This window comes from Chrysemys picta, chromosome 7 (assembly GCF_011386835.1).
Source record: "Chrysemys picta bellii isolate R12L10 chromosome 7, ASM1138683v2, whole genome shotgun sequence".
Taxonomy (NCBI): domain Eukaryota; kingdom Metazoa; phylum Chordata; order Testudines; family Emydidae; genus Chrysemys; species Chrysemys picta.
Window position 1 is genome coordinate 20,882,613 of NC_088797.1, and position 18,081 is coordinate 20,900,693.

Here is an 18,081-nt window from a genome sequence, read left to right on the forward strand (position 1 = left end):
CCCCATCAAGATGCCATATCTCCTTTGCAGTCCTGCCCTGTGAAGGTTCGGGGGCGGCGTGTTCGTTGTGCCCTTGCGTGGCTGTGACAGTGTCATGAATGATCAGCCCTCGTGTGGGAATATGAGGCTGTTTGTGTTCCTCACTAAAATAGGGAAATGGCTAAATAACAAAATTACACTGAGAGTCTGAATCCACATAGGGTCCTTGGTACAAGGCAGATGAATTCCAGCGCAGGCTCTCACTGACATTTTCTGTTTTGCAGAAGCGCTGGCACCCTGAGATGTCAGGTCTCAAAGTGGACATGGCCTGATGTTGTTTGGGACTGTTTCCTGGAAGTGCCTCTTGGATACAGGCACTCTCACTTGTGCCTCCCCTCCAGAAATATGACCGAGAGAGGAAGACTATCTAAAATAGGTCGTCATTATGCATGGAGAGAGCCCTGTTCCTTAAACCTTTGGTTTCCAAGTAAACAAGCTTGGGAGGTAAGTTAGCAAAAGAGGCTGATTCATTAGCAGCAAGGCAAATCTGTGCACTGGAGAGGTGCCCAGCTCCCCAGAGAGATTTGCATAGCAACATGCTTCTCAAATCTGAACGGAACAAGCTATGTGACACACAAACTTGAACTGTTTCACAGTCACATGCTGGCTAGGCTCATTGCTTATCTCACGGGGTGTCTTGAGAGTATCAGCTGCTCCAACCCCACATGGGATTATAAAGAGGTGAGTAGGGAGCATGGCCAGCTAAATGTCTTCCAGGGTGGGGGATCCAAAAAAGGCGGGGGATCCCTTCTCCCCCCACCCTTTGAAGCCTGAAGACTCTCGATATGAGAAAAGGGTTTCAGATCCATTTTCTTTTTTAAAGCTAGGTCACCACTATGGCTGGACTACTTTGGGTAAAGCCTGTCTGTGCAGCTATGCTGATCTGTCAACAACACCCGTTACTGACATGTTTAATGGTATTGAATGGCCCCATTGCTAGAATATCTGAGTGTCATGTTCTAAATTAATAGCACCTTAATGTTTAGCTGCTAACGGACTCTACATATCACCCATCCTATCTTCTGTGCCCCTATCCTGAATGAGATCATTTCAGGCAGTGGATTTCTCCCACAAGGAACAAAGCCAGGGCATTCTTCTTCTGGCGTCGTTCCAGAGGGAAGGCTTGTGCACAGAGATGAACCCTTTGCGTTGTGGAACAAGCCAGAGAGGTGAGAGGGGAATTTAGTCTCTGTGGCCCATTCAGTCTTTTAGCTTCTCTGCAAATGCTGCTAGCAAATTGCAATGGGGCCAGTTAGTACCAATTATCATATGGGCACCTGTCCATGAGACAGGAATGGAAATCCACAAACTCATTTCACATGGGCCACTGAACAGCTGTCAGATTGTAAAGATTTCTAACCACTGCTGACCTGGGCCAGATTTGAACCCCTGACCTACAAATGACAGGCTTGGAATCCCAAGACTATGAGCCTTCCAGTAAATCAGCATGCTGGACAATATATTCCACTGAGTGTGGGATTGAACATGTCACGCTATGCTGCTGCCCTCTAGTGGCACGTTGATATGAGTTTCCCATCTCACCTGAGTATCATAGAAGAGCAAATAAATTCATGTGGGCAACAAAATGGGTGGAAATCACACTAAAATCTAATGCCCTGAATGTATTATATGCATGTGTGATATACAATAGGCTTTATGATGTACAGTCTTTTGTACATTATTACATTAGTAAAAACAATATTGACAGGATTTTTTAAATAATATTCATGGAGCTTATCATCCTGTATTGGGCCTTATCTGTGTTAAAATTAATTTACAAATCTAAAATAAAATGAGAAGTATAAAGCAATAGCCAGATATATGTTGCTGCACATTCCTGTGGCCTATGTTGCTAATAATGATCAATATTTAAGTGTCCTGCTCACTGCAGTGTATTTTGTTTTTGGTGGGAGGGAGAATTTTCTAAGGGGACGTCTAGAAAACTGAGCCAGCCAGCATGCCAGCTCCATTCAACCACAAATACAATTTAAGCAGGTGGAGCTGCCACATTGCTCTGAAGACAGCATACCTACATAATCCACCTTTACCCGCTTCCTGTTTTGTCCTTGTTGGTGACACAGACACAAACCTCAGCCTACACTTTCTCTCCAAACTTGGCTGTTCCTAGGGCCCAGTCTGTTCTAGCCCACATGCTGGTCATGATTTAGCAATAATTCCACTACTCCTTCTTGTAGGACTCAAGCACCGGATAACAAGATACCTCAACAGATGACTCTACACAGAATCCTAGGGTCTGATATACCATTAAATACTGGGAACCTACTCAGTGCTGGGTCTGGCTCTTTCTCTAATGACCCCTGATCAACCAAGCAGCTCACTAAGATGCAGACATGGTTACCCAGAGAAAAGCTTCCTTTTCAGCTCTTCCAGTTTCTATGGTATACGCAGAGTCCATTTCACAATCTCTCTTTCTTGTGAAAGTGACAGTGAGGTGACAAACCTTGTTGATGACATACAGCCATTTGAGTCAGTCAAAAACAGAGACGGCTGTGAGGAACTTCAGAGCAGAGCCAGTGGGAAACTTTCCGCTGAAAAGCGTTCCACCGGAAAATGCTGAAATGACAGAATTGAAACGTTCCATGGAAATACAGGATCATAGAGTTTAAGGCTAGAAGGGCCCCCCAGATCATCTAGTTCAACTTCTTGTATATCACAGGCCACCAACACCACCCAGCACCCATACACTAAACCCAACAACTGAAATTAGACCAAAGTATCACAGCCCACAGGAGACTGAACTATATGTGCCACAGGCAGAGGACAGGAAGGCCCAAGATGCACCAGTGCCCAAGGCCCCCATAAAGGCAGGGAAATAAGTGAGATATACCCAGATAATCCTGGCAAGTGACCCACACCCAAATGCTGCAGAGGAAAGGGGAAAAAAAAAAACCCAAGGTCACTGCCAATCTGACCTGGGAGGAAATTCCTTCCTAACCCCACGTATAGATATCAGTTAGACCCTGAGCATGTGAGCAAGAACCAGCCAGCTAAGCTGAGGCAGAAAAAGCTCAGTAACACCTCAAAGCCATAGCCCCCCGCCCCCCATCCAATGTCCTATCGCCATCCGTGGCCATCCCTGATGCTTCAGAGGAAGGAGATTTAAAAAAATGTTGATTCTATTGAAATTCTCACAGAAACCAGGTAGGTTTCCTGCCAGCTCACCTAGCCACCTCCCTAGGCTCTTTTTCTTTACACCTTTCAGAAGAATGAAAGGGGCCTCACACCTCCCAAGGTCTGTCTTCGCTGCAGAGTTAACACAGGCTCTTACTCAGGTGTTTTCCCAACCTCTCTCCCATCCACTCACAAACCTCACGCTCAAGTTCCTGGTGCTTTAAACCCAGACTAGCTGGCCTGAGTGGGGTTAGAGCTTAGATTCTGCTTTCACCTGGGCTGGTAACCCATCCACTTTGCAGTGAGGATGCAGGCTAATTACTTAAGTGCTGATAGACCTCCAGTATGTTCCCACAAATTCCCGTGCTACCAGAAGGACAGACCGATTCTCCCAAAATTCACTGGGAAAGAATCATAGCACAGCTCATCTAAGTGCAGCACAAAGAACCACAGGCTAGGCCACCAGAAGTCCTAGTAACATACATGAGGAAGTGAGGACCCAGTAACTCAGGTATGGTTTTTGCAGTGTGGCTGCTCAGATGCAAGCTAGGCTAACCTGGGTGCTCACACCCAGGTGCTGATCACCTGAGTTAATTCTGCAGTGAAGACATATCTTATCTGTAAAGTGCCTTTTGAGGTATCTCTTAAGTAGCCTCCGCTAGCTAGCTAACGCTGGCTTCACTTTTACTGCCTAAGGCAAAATAGATTAACGAGAGAAACATTTTTGATAATATGGGAGCCTGAAGTGATCCTGGGAAGAAAATTATTTCACAGCAGAGCCGATGGGGCCTCCTTTGTCAGGGTGGGAACAGAATACAGGAAAGGGCTGATCGCTTCCTCCCCTCCTGGCTAAAGTAATAGCTGCCAGGAAAATTACTTTCCAGGAGAGGAGCAAAAGTGGAATAGTATGAATGGGGGAATAAAGAGCTTATTACGCACTAAGTGAAGGCTCTGTGGAGGGAGCAGGGAGCATAGAAGAGGTCAGAGGAGAGAGATGTTACGGGGTGGAATCCTAGCTGGAAACAATCCTCAAACTCCTTCTTAGCTCTCAAGGCTGCTACCCGCACTCTGGAAAAGCAGCATGCAGTAATTCTAGGTTGGTGGGGACAGAGAACAACTTAGCACAAATTAGCCTCCTGTCTTTGCACCATTAGATGAACACTGTCCAGGCTCTGCTATGAGCAAATGATGTAGAACTCTGATTGCTCTCGCTCCCACAGGAGCCAGTCCAATAAATATACTGCGCTGGATTGTGATAAATGCACACTAAGTCTCAATCCGACCACTACCAGCCAGCTTATATGAACCATGCTCTTCTTGGCCATGTGGGAGCTAGGAGGGTGAACTTGGCTCTATCCCAAATGACTTTCTTTATTACCCTCCAAATGAGAGGCATCGGAGAGGATGCATAGACTGGAGGGAAGTTCCAATGCCTCCTGAAGGCATCCGAAACCACCCCTCTCACCTGTCTCTGTATCTGCTCCAGAATTTTTTGTATTTTTCAGTTTTCCATAGAAGCCGATACGCAGTGTACCCTGCTTGTACTCTATCCTCTGAGAGTTTACTTACTGAGATCCTTGCATATATCAGTTTTCTGCTTAACCCTCAGGTTTTATTTCAGCTTGATGGACAGATGGTGGAACTCCCCCTACTTGATGAGAAAGGTCTCCTTCTTCAGCAGGGGTCTGCTCTTTGCTCCTTGGTGATCTCTGTACACCAGCACAGTAGTGTTGTCTGCGTTTAGAAGAATGCACTGACTGTGGCAATGACTTTTTGAGACTGATCAGTGCAAGATGGACTGTTGTGAGCTCTAGCGGGCTGATGTGAAGAGCCTCTCTGAAACAGTCCATCTTTCTTGCTTTGGCTGCTTCCATATGCTCCTCCAACACAGCAAACTGGAGTCAATCACCTGGAGTCTTTCTAGGTCCTGCAGGGCATCTCTTTCAATGGGAAAACCTCTTGGATACATAAACTGCCTTTGATAGTGTTAGCTGAAGGGTGTTGCTGATCAGCACACAAAAGACCTTGAAGAAGATGGTGCAGCACTATGACAGCTCTGCTCATACTTCTCAGATTCCAGAGATTCATAATTGGCAAATGCCAAGACCCACATTATAGACTCTCGTAGGAATCTATGTTGCCCGTTCCCCTTTTCAACATATACATGAAACTCATTGGAGACGTGGTGATACCATTGGCTCCTGATATCCAGCTCTGCATCTCTTTGTCGTCAGCTGCAGTCAACACCATCACACAGATGTCTGACTTTGGCACCTATAAAGTCCTCTGCCCGCCATCAAACAATATATTTCTTGTCCTTATGCCCAGAATCTAAACTACCACACACAACTCCCTTACACAGAAGAACACTAGTCTCCTATAGTATTGATTCATAATACAGTTGTAGCATTTCTGGAAGCTGTCATGATTTGCACCAGTACCGTAAAACACTGTAGTATTTATTTAATCTGTGCTGAAACCAGTTCTGACTTTCCTCATAGTGAAACTTCTCAAGAGACTTCCCACTTGCTCTGTAGATTCTTTAGGTTCAGCTGTAAATTGATAGCATAATAAGAGCTACACGTCTTAAAATGTCTTGTCAAGGCCACTATTTTTAACTGGCACCTCATCCCCCAGCCTTCCCCTGGGGAAAAGAAACTCCTCAGACCACTGTAAGGGAGGCATCATTTGCGAAGAAGATAAGACACACAATAATGCTCAGTGAGCTGAAATTTAAGCCTGATCATTTTAGAAATGACGTTCAGAAGTAATGCATGGTCCCAGCACAGAAGCAGCTGCAGGGTTTTGTTACTGTCACTTGCAAAGGCTCACAGCACTCAAATCTACCCTGTTCAAACCATGGGCTCCCAGGCCAGGAGACACCATTCTGTCCTTATGAAACCTTTAGCATAACAACCTAACCTCCAGGACGGACTTCATTCAGATACAACACAGTTCTGGCATTGAGGTAATGATTCTAAATCTTGAATTATTTTGAAAATGTAAGCTGCATGCTTCAATCAGTTTGCATGAGTGCCATGATTAAAAATGCTTAATGGGATTTGCGTGCTTATATGCCAGGAGTAGTAAAAACATATCTCTAGCACATTGACTCTAGAGAGGGTTGAAACAAATATCAAGGAGAGAAAACCTGCTCTCACTGAAGTCAATGAAGTCAGGATTTCACCCAGGAAACTTTAAACATGAGGTATGTAAATACTTTTAAAAATGAGGAAATTTCTTTCACCCCTTCACAACTGCAGCCTCTCATTCATTCAGGCCAATGCTGAAAGTTTTAGCTTTTAACAACATCCATCATGGAATTGTGGGAGAGAAAAGTTCTGTTAGATCCCATCTAGTTCTCCACCAAAGGGCTAAGCTACACGATTGCTGCCTTCAGTATATTTTCCAGTGCTTTGTCCAGTCTAGTTTTAAATGCAAATGTGGCTTTGATTACTTCCTTTCACAATGTGATAGGTCTCACTGTCAGGTAATTTTTCTTGATACCCAACTGTTTTACTGTCCTAAGGGGAAAAAAATTCCCCTTTGAAGTAACAGACTGAAGAAATGTTTTTGGATGAAAGAAACTTCAGCAACTGCCACGTTCCCTTTTTGATTGTACTTGGCCGAAGTTTATGTTTAATGGAGATTTTCTACTATCTATTTTTATTATCTATCTTAGGTACTTATATGATCCCCATTACCGTAGTATCTGAGCAGCTCACAAAAGGCTATATTATCCTCACAGCACCCCGGTGAGGTAGGGAAGTGCTATTATCCTCATGCGACGGATAGAGAACTGAGTCACAGAGAGACTTGTCGTTCTCATTATGCTGATCAATTTACAGCTGAGCTTCAGGAATCGACAGAGCACGTGGGTAGTCTCTTGAGAAGTGTTACTGGTGAGGAAAGACAGGCCTGGGTCCAGCTCGTAAATGACTGTGTGTGTGTGTGTGTGTGAACGTACAAGCCCTTATATTACAAAGTAACTCGGTAAACACTGTGTCTTGCTGTTTTGTAAATTGTTGTCATTATTTTGCTGAGTTTTCACCTGTTTTGTGGATGGCTTTCTGGGGAGCTGGGATTTTGTGGTGAGTCTTTTAACCCTTACATGTTTCTCCATTTTTCTCTTATGCCTCTGTTTCCTTTGAAACTCATTCTGCATCCCTTACTCACCTCAAGTAGGACTTTTGCATGCACATAGATCCTTTTACGTTTAACTTTTTATTTTTCTGTTTGTCTTTATCTCTCATTAAAAAGGCCAGGAGCAAGCATTTTGGTTCACAGCCAAAAAGACATAAGATTTTTAACCCTTTCCAGCCCCTGATATACAGGGGAAACCCCCTTTTCCTTCAAATCCTCCTTAAAACTCACTTCTTCTGGGAACACACTGTTAACAGTCAAAAAGCTGTTGCACACCTATCGTAACCAATACAAATACTAACTGTGCTTTAAGCTGCAGAGCTTCTACAGATCAGTCAGTGTACCCTGTGCCTGAATTGTTTTGTCTATGTAAACCCTAACCCTGCAAGTCAGTCTGTGAGTGGACCCTCTGCATCTGCATCTCCATTAACTTCGGTGAGGCACCAAAGGGTTCAAGGATCTATTGAACAACTTGCAGGATGCGAGTCTTCAACTGTAAATTTCTTGAGGCAAGAATCATATCTCCTCCTCTGCGTTTTGTACAGGGCCTAGCACACTGTTAGTGATTAACAAACAATTAATAATAGCTGCCATACCAGAGCAGAAAAATAGACCATTTAGTTTGCGGTTCTCTCACCAACAGTGGCCAAGACAGAATGCTTCAAAGAAAGATAAAGCCCGGTCTCTTGTGATGCACCCAATAATGCTAATATATCAGAAGCAAAATCTCCTGGTGTGAGCATAAGATTTTGGAAAAGAGAACTCCTGGAGTTTTAATCGTAGTTCTGATGATGGACTCAGTCTATGGTTTTGAGTCACAATTAAGGCAAACATTTAAGGCAAATTTTTCAAACGTAAATGCCTAAACTCCACATTTAGGCCAGGTCTACACTCAGGGCCGCCGAGAACAGGTTCGGGCCCTGGTGAAAATTTTTTTTCGGGCCCCCCAGCAATGGCGGACCAGCTAAACAGGGCCGAGGGGGAGGGGGGAAGCCGAACCCCGGGCCCCTTTCCGGACCGCTGGGCCCTGGTAAGGCGACGGGGGGGTGGGGGGAAAGCCGGGCCCCCTTCTGGACTGCCGGGCCCTGGTAATTTGTACCGGCTTCATCCCCCTCTCATCGGCCCTGTCTACACTACAGACTTATATCAATATAACTATGTTGCTCAGGGCTGTGAAAAATCTACACTCCTGAGCGACGTAGTTATACCGACGTAACCCCTGGTGTAGACAGCACTAGGTCAGTGGCAGTGTTGACATAGCTACACTGACAGAAGATCTCCTGAGCCCTCTGTCACCTAAAAGAAAGCACCCTGACTTTGAAGTGCTGGGCACCTGCGGGTGCTATTGATGTTAGTGGAAGTTGAGGATGCTGCATAACTGAAAAATCGGGGCTCTCTTCTCAGGTGTCCAGGCATGGTTTTTGGAGCACCGACATTTATGCACCCATCTTTGCGGGGGCAGGGCCAGAGGCTGTGCACTGCAGACAGCGCATGGACTAACGCCCGGCTGGGCGCTGCACTGTGGAAGGTGGAAGGGGGGTCTGGGGACGATGAGCACTGCAGGATAGCAGTAGTCAATGCAGAAGTTGCAATGCCGGCTGCAGAAGTTCGGGGGGGTGGGGGGCGGCTTGTACTACATTGCAGATGCTACCAGTGCCATGGCCTGCACTGATGGCTGCAGGCGGGCCAGCGGCACCATCGCAGCTTGCACCAGTCGTGGCAAAGCAGAGGCTATAATTGCAACGTGCAAGCTGCATGGAGGCCTGCGGCCGCGGCGCTGAGACCGGGCCTCCCTTGCCCCGTGCCTGTCACTCACCGCCCGCCGCTCGGCAGGGGAGGGGCAGGCCTTCCCTCGCTGCTGCCGCTTTCTTTTCCGCTCGCCCCGGCGCGGCGCTTCCGGCTCTAAAGCGCCCTCCGGGCGGCGGCACAGCCCGGGCTCCAGCTCCCGCCGCTGCTCGGAGCCCGGCTCCAGATGTGGCGCCCTCGCCTCCTTCATTTGCATATTGTGCAGCTGCGCGATGCCCCCCCCCCCCCTTCGCGGGGCGGGAGATAGCTAGAGGCCTGCCCTGCCAGGCGAGGACAAAGAGCCGGTGAGTGCCTGAGACGGGGGGTGGGGAGTGCTGGGTCAGGGTGCTCCCTCCCTCCCTCAGCTGCTTGCTCCAGGGCACTGGAACTAGGGGTGCTGGCTCCCGCACCCCTGGCTTGAAGTGGTTTCCATCATATCCAGGGTTTACAGTTTGGTTCAATGGACCTCAACATCTCCACGATACAAATTGTTCCAGCGCCCTGGCTCCAGCTGTTTTCCACAGCTGTATTTCCTATCCCTTAGCTGTGGGTACCCTCCTCCCCACTGTTTTCTCTGGGCTGTAATGCTTTGGGCCAGTGGTTCTCAACCTATTTGCTATTGTGGGCTGCATCCAATGCTGCCTGTATGGACCTGAGGATGTCAAATGGGCTGCAGCTGTGTGCTGATTGGGCCGCAGGTTAAGAACAGCTGCTTTGGTCTAATCTGATTTGATGGGTTCAGCGTGAGTGCTGGGTGGTGGGGATGGCCTGGAATACACGGGATCAGACTAGAGTGGTCCCCAAACTGGGGGAGGAACATCTGGGGTGTGTGGCGGGGTCTGGGCCAGCTCCCATGGGGAATGGGGAGGGAGTGCTACCCAGTCCCGCTCTGCCCCCAGCTCTGCTCTGGCCCCCAGCCCCCACTCCCAGCCTCAGCTCAAGCCCCCACTCCTGGTCCCTGCTCCCAGCCACAGCCCTGCTCCTGGCCACAGCCCCAAGCCCCACTCCCAGCCACGGCCCCTGGGCACAGCTTGGCCTCCGCTCCTGGCCATTGCTCCGCCCATGGCCCAGGGGTTTAGGGGGGAAGCACGGACACATTCCATTACTGGTAAGGGGGAGTACGAGAGGAAAAGTTTGGGCAGCACTGGACTAGATGGTCTGGTCTTCCAAGGCATCTGGCCTTAAACTCTGTGACTTTTGAGAGGAGAGCTGAGTGCTACCTGGACTAGAGGAATTGAGGGTTAGAAATCTGTCTGAGGCCTGCATCCCATGCATTCGATCCACAGTTCTCTGAACTGCAGATCACAAAACATCAGCCAGCCAGTGACCAGGTACTGGATCAGACCTGTGGGATTGGGAGTCAGTTCTCCGTAGCCTCTATAATGAGCCTGCCAACATGGGGGCCAGTTAGTGCCAGTTTTGACATGGCCACATGACCAAGGACCGGGCTGAGACCAGTCTATTTCACAGAGCCATTAAATAAATGTCACATTGCACTATTATCTGCCACTAATATGGCACCATGGTTAGGCATGGTAGATGCTTTGTAGCTAGATATGACCTTGAGCAGGGCGGTCCTTAGGCATACACAGCATACGCAGCTGCGTAAGGCACCATGAAATTTAGGGCACCAAATTGCCCCATTTTTCATGGTGCCCTAAGCAGCTGCGTGCTGCATATGTGGCAGTCCTGGCGACCAGCCCTATCCCTCGGCCGGCCCCCCGCTTCAAGGGGCAGAGCCGTCCCTAGGGGCGTGTAGGGCCCCAGACAACTCCCTCCGCCCTGCCTCTTACCCTTCCCCCCTCCTCCGCCTTCAGCCCGCCCCCATTCCACCTCTTCCCCCAGCAATCCCGCACTCACCGGCAGCGGCGGGAAGCGGAGCAACCCAGCCCCAGCCTGCTCTACTCCTCCAGCTCCCATCCACAGCGCTCCGCTTCCCGATCATCCCCCTGCACTCACCAGCAGCAGGAGGTAGAGAGACGCAGCCCCAGCCCGCTCCGCTTCCCTGGCCCCGGCCCCGGCCCCAGCCATGTCGCTCGGGTTGGGGAAAGGACCGCCCCCGGCTGTCACCGGCAGTGGGAAGCAGAGCGCCATGGCTGGGAGCTGGCAGAGTGGAGCGGGCTGGGGCTGAGCTACTCCGCTTCCTGCCACTGCCGGTGAGTGGGGGATCCCTTCCCCCGAGCCTCCTCCCTCGAGCGACACAGCTGGGCCGTCGCGAGGGAAGCGCAGCGGGCTGCTCCCAGCCCCCTGCTAATCCCCTGGGCCACTCTGGGCCTGTGGGGCCCCCAAAAGTGGTCCCCCACAGCTCCTGCCTCCCAGACTCGGGGAGGGGGGAGGCTGCGGGGGAGCTGCGTAGGGCACCCAAATGTCTAGGGACAGCCCTGACCTTGAGGTCCCCATATTTGTATGTTAGGATAGGTGTGAAAGAATGGTATAATGGAGATCTGACACATGGTCAAATAAATATCAGCTCATCAGCTAGTGAGTGACTACTTGCTGTAATATACATTTGTGCTGTATTGCCCCCCAGAGCTGGCGCTAGGTATAAGCAGACTAAACAATTGCTTAGGGCCCTGAGCAGGTCAAGGGCCCCCATATTAATTATTAGTATATGTTGTGAGGGGGGGACCTCAAAATACTCCTGCCTAGGGCCCCCAATGGGCTAGCATTGGCACTGCTGCCCCCTACTGGATATAATATGTCTGTTTCCTATACGAGGTAAGGTCTTGAGCCTACAAATTGCTGAGTCTACTTCTGAGTCCCCCTCTCATAATCATTGGGAAACTCACGGAGTGTGGGAAGCAGGCACGTCCATGGCCACAGCACTGGATTGCAGTCTCCTTGGCGAGTGCCTGGCCTTTTACTGAGTGAGTGCTGGAATGCATGGCAGCAGGTGTGGCATGACCCCATGCCAGTGTGGGGAGATGGGATTACGGAGAGGAAAACCAGTGGCCTGGAATGAGAGGCTAAATGAAAGTCTAAGGACCAATACTTGGATCAACTAATAATCTGTGTCACTGCTTGGAGGAGTAGGTGGCATTTTGCCCTAAAGCTGATGGGAAGGAGGTAACTAACTGTGGTTGAATACAAAGGGCACCTCTCGGGGTGGGGGGGGGGGGGGGGGGGGGGGGGGGGGGGGGGGGAAACAGCACCTAATGGGATTCTCCCTTTTATCACCTCTCACTTTGGCCTGTTTCTTGTCTTGCATCTTTAGAAAGCCTTTGATTTGCGATGAAGGAGGAGGAAGCTCGGCAGCGGAGGAAGGAGGGCAGGGCGAAAAATGGAGAGCGATCCAGGCACAAAGCAAAGAGCAAGGGTAAACACAAAGACAGCAGACTTGGCAGCCAGGAAGCAGAGGATGTGCTTTTGGTCTCACAGCAGAAGCAGCCAGCCGAGGGGAAAGGGCTCATGGCAAAGCGGCAGGACGAATCGGCCATTGCAATTGGCCTGCAGGTGCTCCTGCCGTACCTGTTAGCAGGGCTTGGCATGGTCTTGGCTGGGATGGTTTTGGACTATGTTCAGGTAAGGGTGAAAAGCTCTTCTGTATGAGTGTGTGTGGTGTGCTGTTACCAGGCGTCAGAGGTCCTGCCTTTTCTCCCTTCTAGGATATGCACAAGTGAAAGGGTTACAGCAGGTTGGGTGAATATGGGAGAGAAGGTCTCCCTTCATTTTGGATGTTCATTTCCTTCCCCACCCCCAAATTTAAACCAGCATTACACAGCTACTTCTGCAGAGTGCTCTGGCTATCTCTAGGCAAGGCCTGTCGAATGTCTTCTCCTGCACCTCCCATGGAGACTAAAAGCATCACTATGATGCTTCCAAGCCCCAGAGTTCCCTAGTGCTCTTCTTAGTGCCAAATGCAACCTGCTGAGCACCAAGTTGCTCTCCATGTTTGTTTCTAAGGCTTTCTAATGAATGATTTGGGTCGTTTTCCAGCCTGTGTAACATGTTTTCTGTGATAGGCACTACTTAAAGTCTAAGTTCTGATTAGACTAAGAACTGATTGTAGGCCATTTACATTTAGAGTTCATGTCCGTAGTACAATCAAGAGATCACAATGTGTTGTTACTAATGGGTAATGCTTTTTCAGCTTTGCATTCCTATTTTTCCTCCCTGTGTATTTGACTAGCAAGCTATCAGGTCAGCGTGCCCCTTCGTTATCTGATATGGTGACACTGAAAGCCCCGTGCTGGTATTGACAACTTTCAAAAAGTTGGAGTTATTTCCCTTCAGCCCCTCGATTACTCTTGTAGCGTAAGGAGATCAATTAGGACCCATTGAAGCGAAGGACATTGCCTCTTAAGACTGGCACAGTATCCTTAATTCACCAGTTGATACCAGATACTGCAGCACACATTATCCACTCTTAAAAGAACCCTCCTAGAACAGAAGATGTTATGTGTCAGTAGCTCAGCAGAGGGCCTCTTAATTTAGTGTCCTTCCTGATCCTGGTTTTGTCTCCCCCTTAATGGAGTTTTAACATATAGAGGGTTTGGTTTGGTTTTTAATTTTTAATCTCTCTCTATTTTGATTGTTTTCCTTTTTTATTAATAACTGATGTTTAATATAAATTACCTTTTATCTAATGTTCACACAACTGCTTTACAAATCATGTATACAGTGGCAGATGAAGTGTTTCCTGAAAAGCGGTCACTTCTGGGGAAGCACGTGCCAGTTGTTAAACAGTTGCACAGCAACGTCACTCTGTCGTTGAGAACAGGAAGTGAAATGACTCCCCCATCCAACAGAAATTACAAACAATTCCATGTGAATAAGAATACATAGTACCCTTCCTTCTCATGCTGAGTTCCTAACCAGTCAGGGAAGAAATCAGCACAATGCAAGCTCACTTGTGGAAAGACAAGTGTTCCAGCTGCTAGCACTTGGCCTGATCAATGTGCACAGCCCAAGTGAATGTATGGCTCTTTCCATTCCCCCCCACCCCCGCACGGATGGACTCACTGATGCTTGGACTCTTCCTCCCTTTTCTGCCTCCTCACCAACCTAACCTATCCCAAACCACCTGTTGCTGCTGCTTCTGCTGAATGAATAGGAACTCAGCATTTCCCTGGTGCTCCTTTCTGGCCTCCTCCCCTGTTCACTCATGGTCTGCCTGCTCCCAGCCCACCTTGACATAAACGCTCCCCTCTCCTTTTTGTCGCTGTTCAAATAGAGGGAGAGAGATAAATACATTAAAAAATGAAAATGAAATAATTTGCCCCAAACTGGCAGTGAACTAGCAGTATCTGTACTGTTCTTATTCTGTATCTTATATCTGTACTGTACTGGACCCCACTGGTGCTTAACCGCCCTGCCCTCCAGTGATTTGAACTTGGAGGACGGGAAGGTGGCCAGCCACAATGGTATACACAACACGGTTGGGGACAGCTTGTGCTACCACATTCTGCAGCAAGGATAAGTCACATCTAAACAAAATGTGTTTAAAATCTTGTTCTTTGGCATTTTGTGTCTTTCCCTGTGCTCCTCTTAGTGCTTCTGATTTTCTTTTTGAAAGTTATTCATTAGAGGCCCCGGTCAGGGGTAAGAGCCCCACTGTGCTAGGTGCTGTCTAGGCATATAACCAGAAGTGGTTCCTGCCCCAAAGAACTTAGTGTAAACAAAATATTCCCTTGTGGGACAGTTTGTGCTGGAAGGGGTGAGGCTCTGGATATATGACTCTCTGTCAGAGGTTCCTTAAGTGTACAATAAAAAAAGCCAGTGTGCAAACATGGGCCGCCTAAGTTAACTATGTTTTCTGCCTGTCGATTTGCCAGTTGAATGCTTTTTATTGTGCTTGCTTAGAAATGGAGCGTGACAGAGAGTGATAAACTCATTCACCCCAGCTTGCCGAAGCTTTAATATAGGACATACTAGCTATTATGTCACTTTATGGCACCTGGATCTTTCAAAAAATCTGATACTTTCCTTATACTAATGCTTTTGCCTCTGAACGAGCAATTCACACTGTACAGTGACTTTTTAGGACTGTGTATATTGATTATCTGCATACATGCATACAAACCCCTGAAATCCTGAGGTTGCTGCCTAGGACCAGCCCTGCATTCGTTACTCAGTTGACCTCAGACTTCTGCGTGGAACCAGAGCTTCATCCTATTACCTTGAAGTTGTTGGTGGGAAGAAGCAGACTGGGTCATAAAACCCAATTTGTAGGCATTGGAGAGAGCTTCTCTGTTCAGTCCCCCTGTTCCTCTCCCTTTGAGCTCTCCTCCAGCAGGGAGGTTTGAAATGACCTCCCTTCTTTGCTTCCTGACAGCCACCATGTGCTGCTATTGATGGAGTCTCAAATCCCACTGGCTTTGAGAATACTGCCTCCCTGCATTGTTCCTGGTGCATCATTTCTGGGAACAGCAAAGGACTGAGTCAGGAATCTGGAGCCAGGGCTCTTGCTTTGTGGCCTGTAACACTTACCTGGAGATCCTTGTGCAGCCAAACCCTATAGACTTGATAATTGTGTGTGTGTTTGTGAATTTAGGGCTGGGGAAGGTATTCACACTCCCAGCCAGTGTGTTTAGTGCTGGGGACAAATATTAGTTAAGATTACATGGCCCATGTGTCCTTAAATCTCCCTGCTGAGAATGCCTGTTCAGAGGCCAGCTAGTGCCAAATATAGTAATGAGGGTTTTTCAATGTTGATTTTGAATGCTAGGAACTGGACTGAGACAAGCAGACTCTTTGTACTGGCCACCAAACAGCCAGCAATTTCTATCACTACTGACTGGCTGGATTTAAATCAGTGAAAGGCTCACTATCCAATTTCCAATACCTCAGGCCGTCCAAATCCCCTTTCATTACAAATAACTTATATAGAACCTTTTGACTCCAAGACCCTAACATGCCATCCAAATTATTACAGAGAAGGATGAGTATAAAGTGAAGATTTAAAAAAAACAGACTTTTTTAATTGAAATCAGATTATTTAAATTAAATACAACTTTATTTTAAAAAATTAAAATTAATTTTGAAATTTAAATATTATAATCTATTAAAATCATTTAAATACAAAAAATTACATTCAATAGTACATATTTGGTGCCAACTTTGAAAGAAAGAAAGCCACTGAATTGGTGGCAGCCACTGGCTAAGCCCCTGAGAGCAGAGTTGTTATGTGTTAAGCCAGCTTTTGACTGCAGAGAGAATATTTTCTTCATTTCAGTTTATTCAGCTAGTTCAGTTCAGTGACTAGTTCATTCAAAATTAAGAAGCCAATTGGGAGTTGAAAAAGCAGGAAAGCTTGTTATTTTCTCTTCCAATTTACAAATAGAAACTAGGTGTGAGAGGATGAGATCTACTAGTTCCAAAATCTTGAAGGACACAGTGATCAGAAATAATCGGTTCAATTCACTAACTACAGATAATACTTCCTTCGTTTAATAAACAGGTTAGTTTTAAATGCAAAATATGTTTTGATACACTTTTTGGTATGCTTTTTTTTTTCTTGTGTTTCCAGCACATTTATTTAATTAAAGCAAGCAAAATGCAGTTTTTTAGCATTTTAATTGAATTTACATTTCCATCCAAATAGGACTTGACACAAATAACAAGTAAAAAAGTTAATCACGAGATAGTGAATAAGAAATTAATCATTTGCCATTTTCTAAAATTATAAAAATGAAGAATCTGAATAATTGTACGTTAAGCTATATAATGTATATAGCTATAGTATACCCTCCTGGTTAGTAGAAAGAAGCACCGAATTTAGAGTAAAGGCTATATTTAGTTGCAAATCAACATGGTTTAATAGTTATCAACCAGTGAGAATCAACTTTTCTTCAGGAAAATAACTAAAAAGTACAAATTCAAAACATGATTAAAATTGATGATTTAAACCAAGGCTTCCTGTCTGCTGATTTAAATTAATCCATCCTGTCACAGAGGAGCCCTGACAAAACACCTTCCAAGTTCCATTAACACCCCCACCCCCAAGTTTGGATAAGTTTGGATCTGGATTTGAGCTTTACAATTTAGGCACATCTCTACAAGAATGATACAAATTTACTAGCATAAATGGGCGTAACCACACCGAAGTCAATGGGCGTAGGCCAGTGACTTTGGCCATGTATCTTTAAGCAGGAAGCACTGAGATGAAGCCACCTCTGGGGTGGAATGCAAAAGCTATTCAGCAGCATGCAGGAATAAGCTTTAGGACAGGAAGTGGAGATATACCTATCTCATAGAACTGGAAGGGACCCCAAAAGGCCATCAAGTCCAGCCCCCTGCCTTCACTAGCAGGACCAAGTACTGATTTTTGCCCCAGATCCCTAAGTGGCCCCCTCAAGGATTGAGCTCACAACCCTGGGTTTAGCAGGCCAATGCTCAAACCACTGAGCTATCCCTCCCCTATATGAAAGAGCATATATTAGCTATTGGAAACTTTTCCCTTCTTTCCCCATGGTCTAGTAAGATTATAGAGCTACCTTAAATAAGCTCCTGCTGTGACTTTTATCTTGGTCTTTTAGAGGTAGCTGAAAGTTGACGTGATGACAGCAGATAAGGGTATTCGTCTTTGAAGCTCATTGGTTGGTTCTGTGGAACTTTTTTAAGTCAATCATTCAGAGATACAGCCGACATAAGCTGATTATTCCTTCCTGAGCTCGTACACCACAGATGAGACTGGAGAGGGGGGAGCAAAAAGGGGGTCAGGTGAGGCAAACGTTCTCTCACAGCCAGTATAGCTTTGCTGCCTTTCCCGATGGGAGATGGGTAATAGCTGGGGTTGTAACAGGCGTGGACTCCTGCTCTCGGCGACCTTGAGGGAAACCAAATGAAAACCTGGATATTAATTGCCCCACCCCTTGGCCTTGGAACGGTGAGAAAAGTTCAATGCCCCACATGGTGGGGCTACTTCAGCTCCAGCTTATATATTAAACCATTGTATCAAAGGCAAGCCATGTTCTGCGAAGAAATGTAACCTGAAGAGAAAGGACACCTGTGCCTCTGAGAACACTGAGGGATTCCTGCATG

The 18,081-nt window shown here is 47.1% G+C and overlaps 1 protein-coding gene and 1 long non-coding RNA gene across 6 annotated transcripts in view; one reads left to right on the plus strand and one right to left on the minus strand.

The window, feature by feature from the left end:
* LOC101944976 (uncharacterized) overlaps positions 1-9,272 on the minus strand; it is a 49,548-nt gene extending 40,276 nt beyond the window's left edge. Inside the window, exons 1-2 of one of the 2 annotated variants that reach the window (XR_255370.5) lie at positions 9,131-9,272; positions 2,501-2,613 (exon numbers count right to left, since the gene is read on the minus strand). This is a non-coding gene — a long non-coding RNA (uncharacterized LOC101944976). Of the gene's footprint in view, positions 1-248; positions 2,614-9,130 lie in introns of those variants that run through there. The other variant, XR_010589046.1, reaches the window with a different exon arrangement.
* SLC41A3 (solute carrier family 41 member 3) overlaps positions 5,987-18,081 on the plus strand; it is a 36,677-nt gene continuing 24,582 nt past the window's right edge. For 2 of the 4 annotated variants that reach the window (XM_008168021.4, XM_005288418.4), the window contains exons 1-2: positions 9,143-9,404; positions 12,314-12,621. In XM_008168021.4, coding sequence (XP_008166243.1) covers positions 12,331-12,621 — 291 coding nt within the window. In that variant the 5' untranslated portion in view covers positions 9,143-9,404; positions 12,314-12,330. Of the gene's footprint in view, positions 6,140-9,142; positions 9,405-12,313; positions 12,622-17,747; positions 17,927-18,081 lie in introns of those variants that run through there. The other 2 variants (XM_024104987.3, XM_042849842.2) reach the window with 2 other exon arrangements.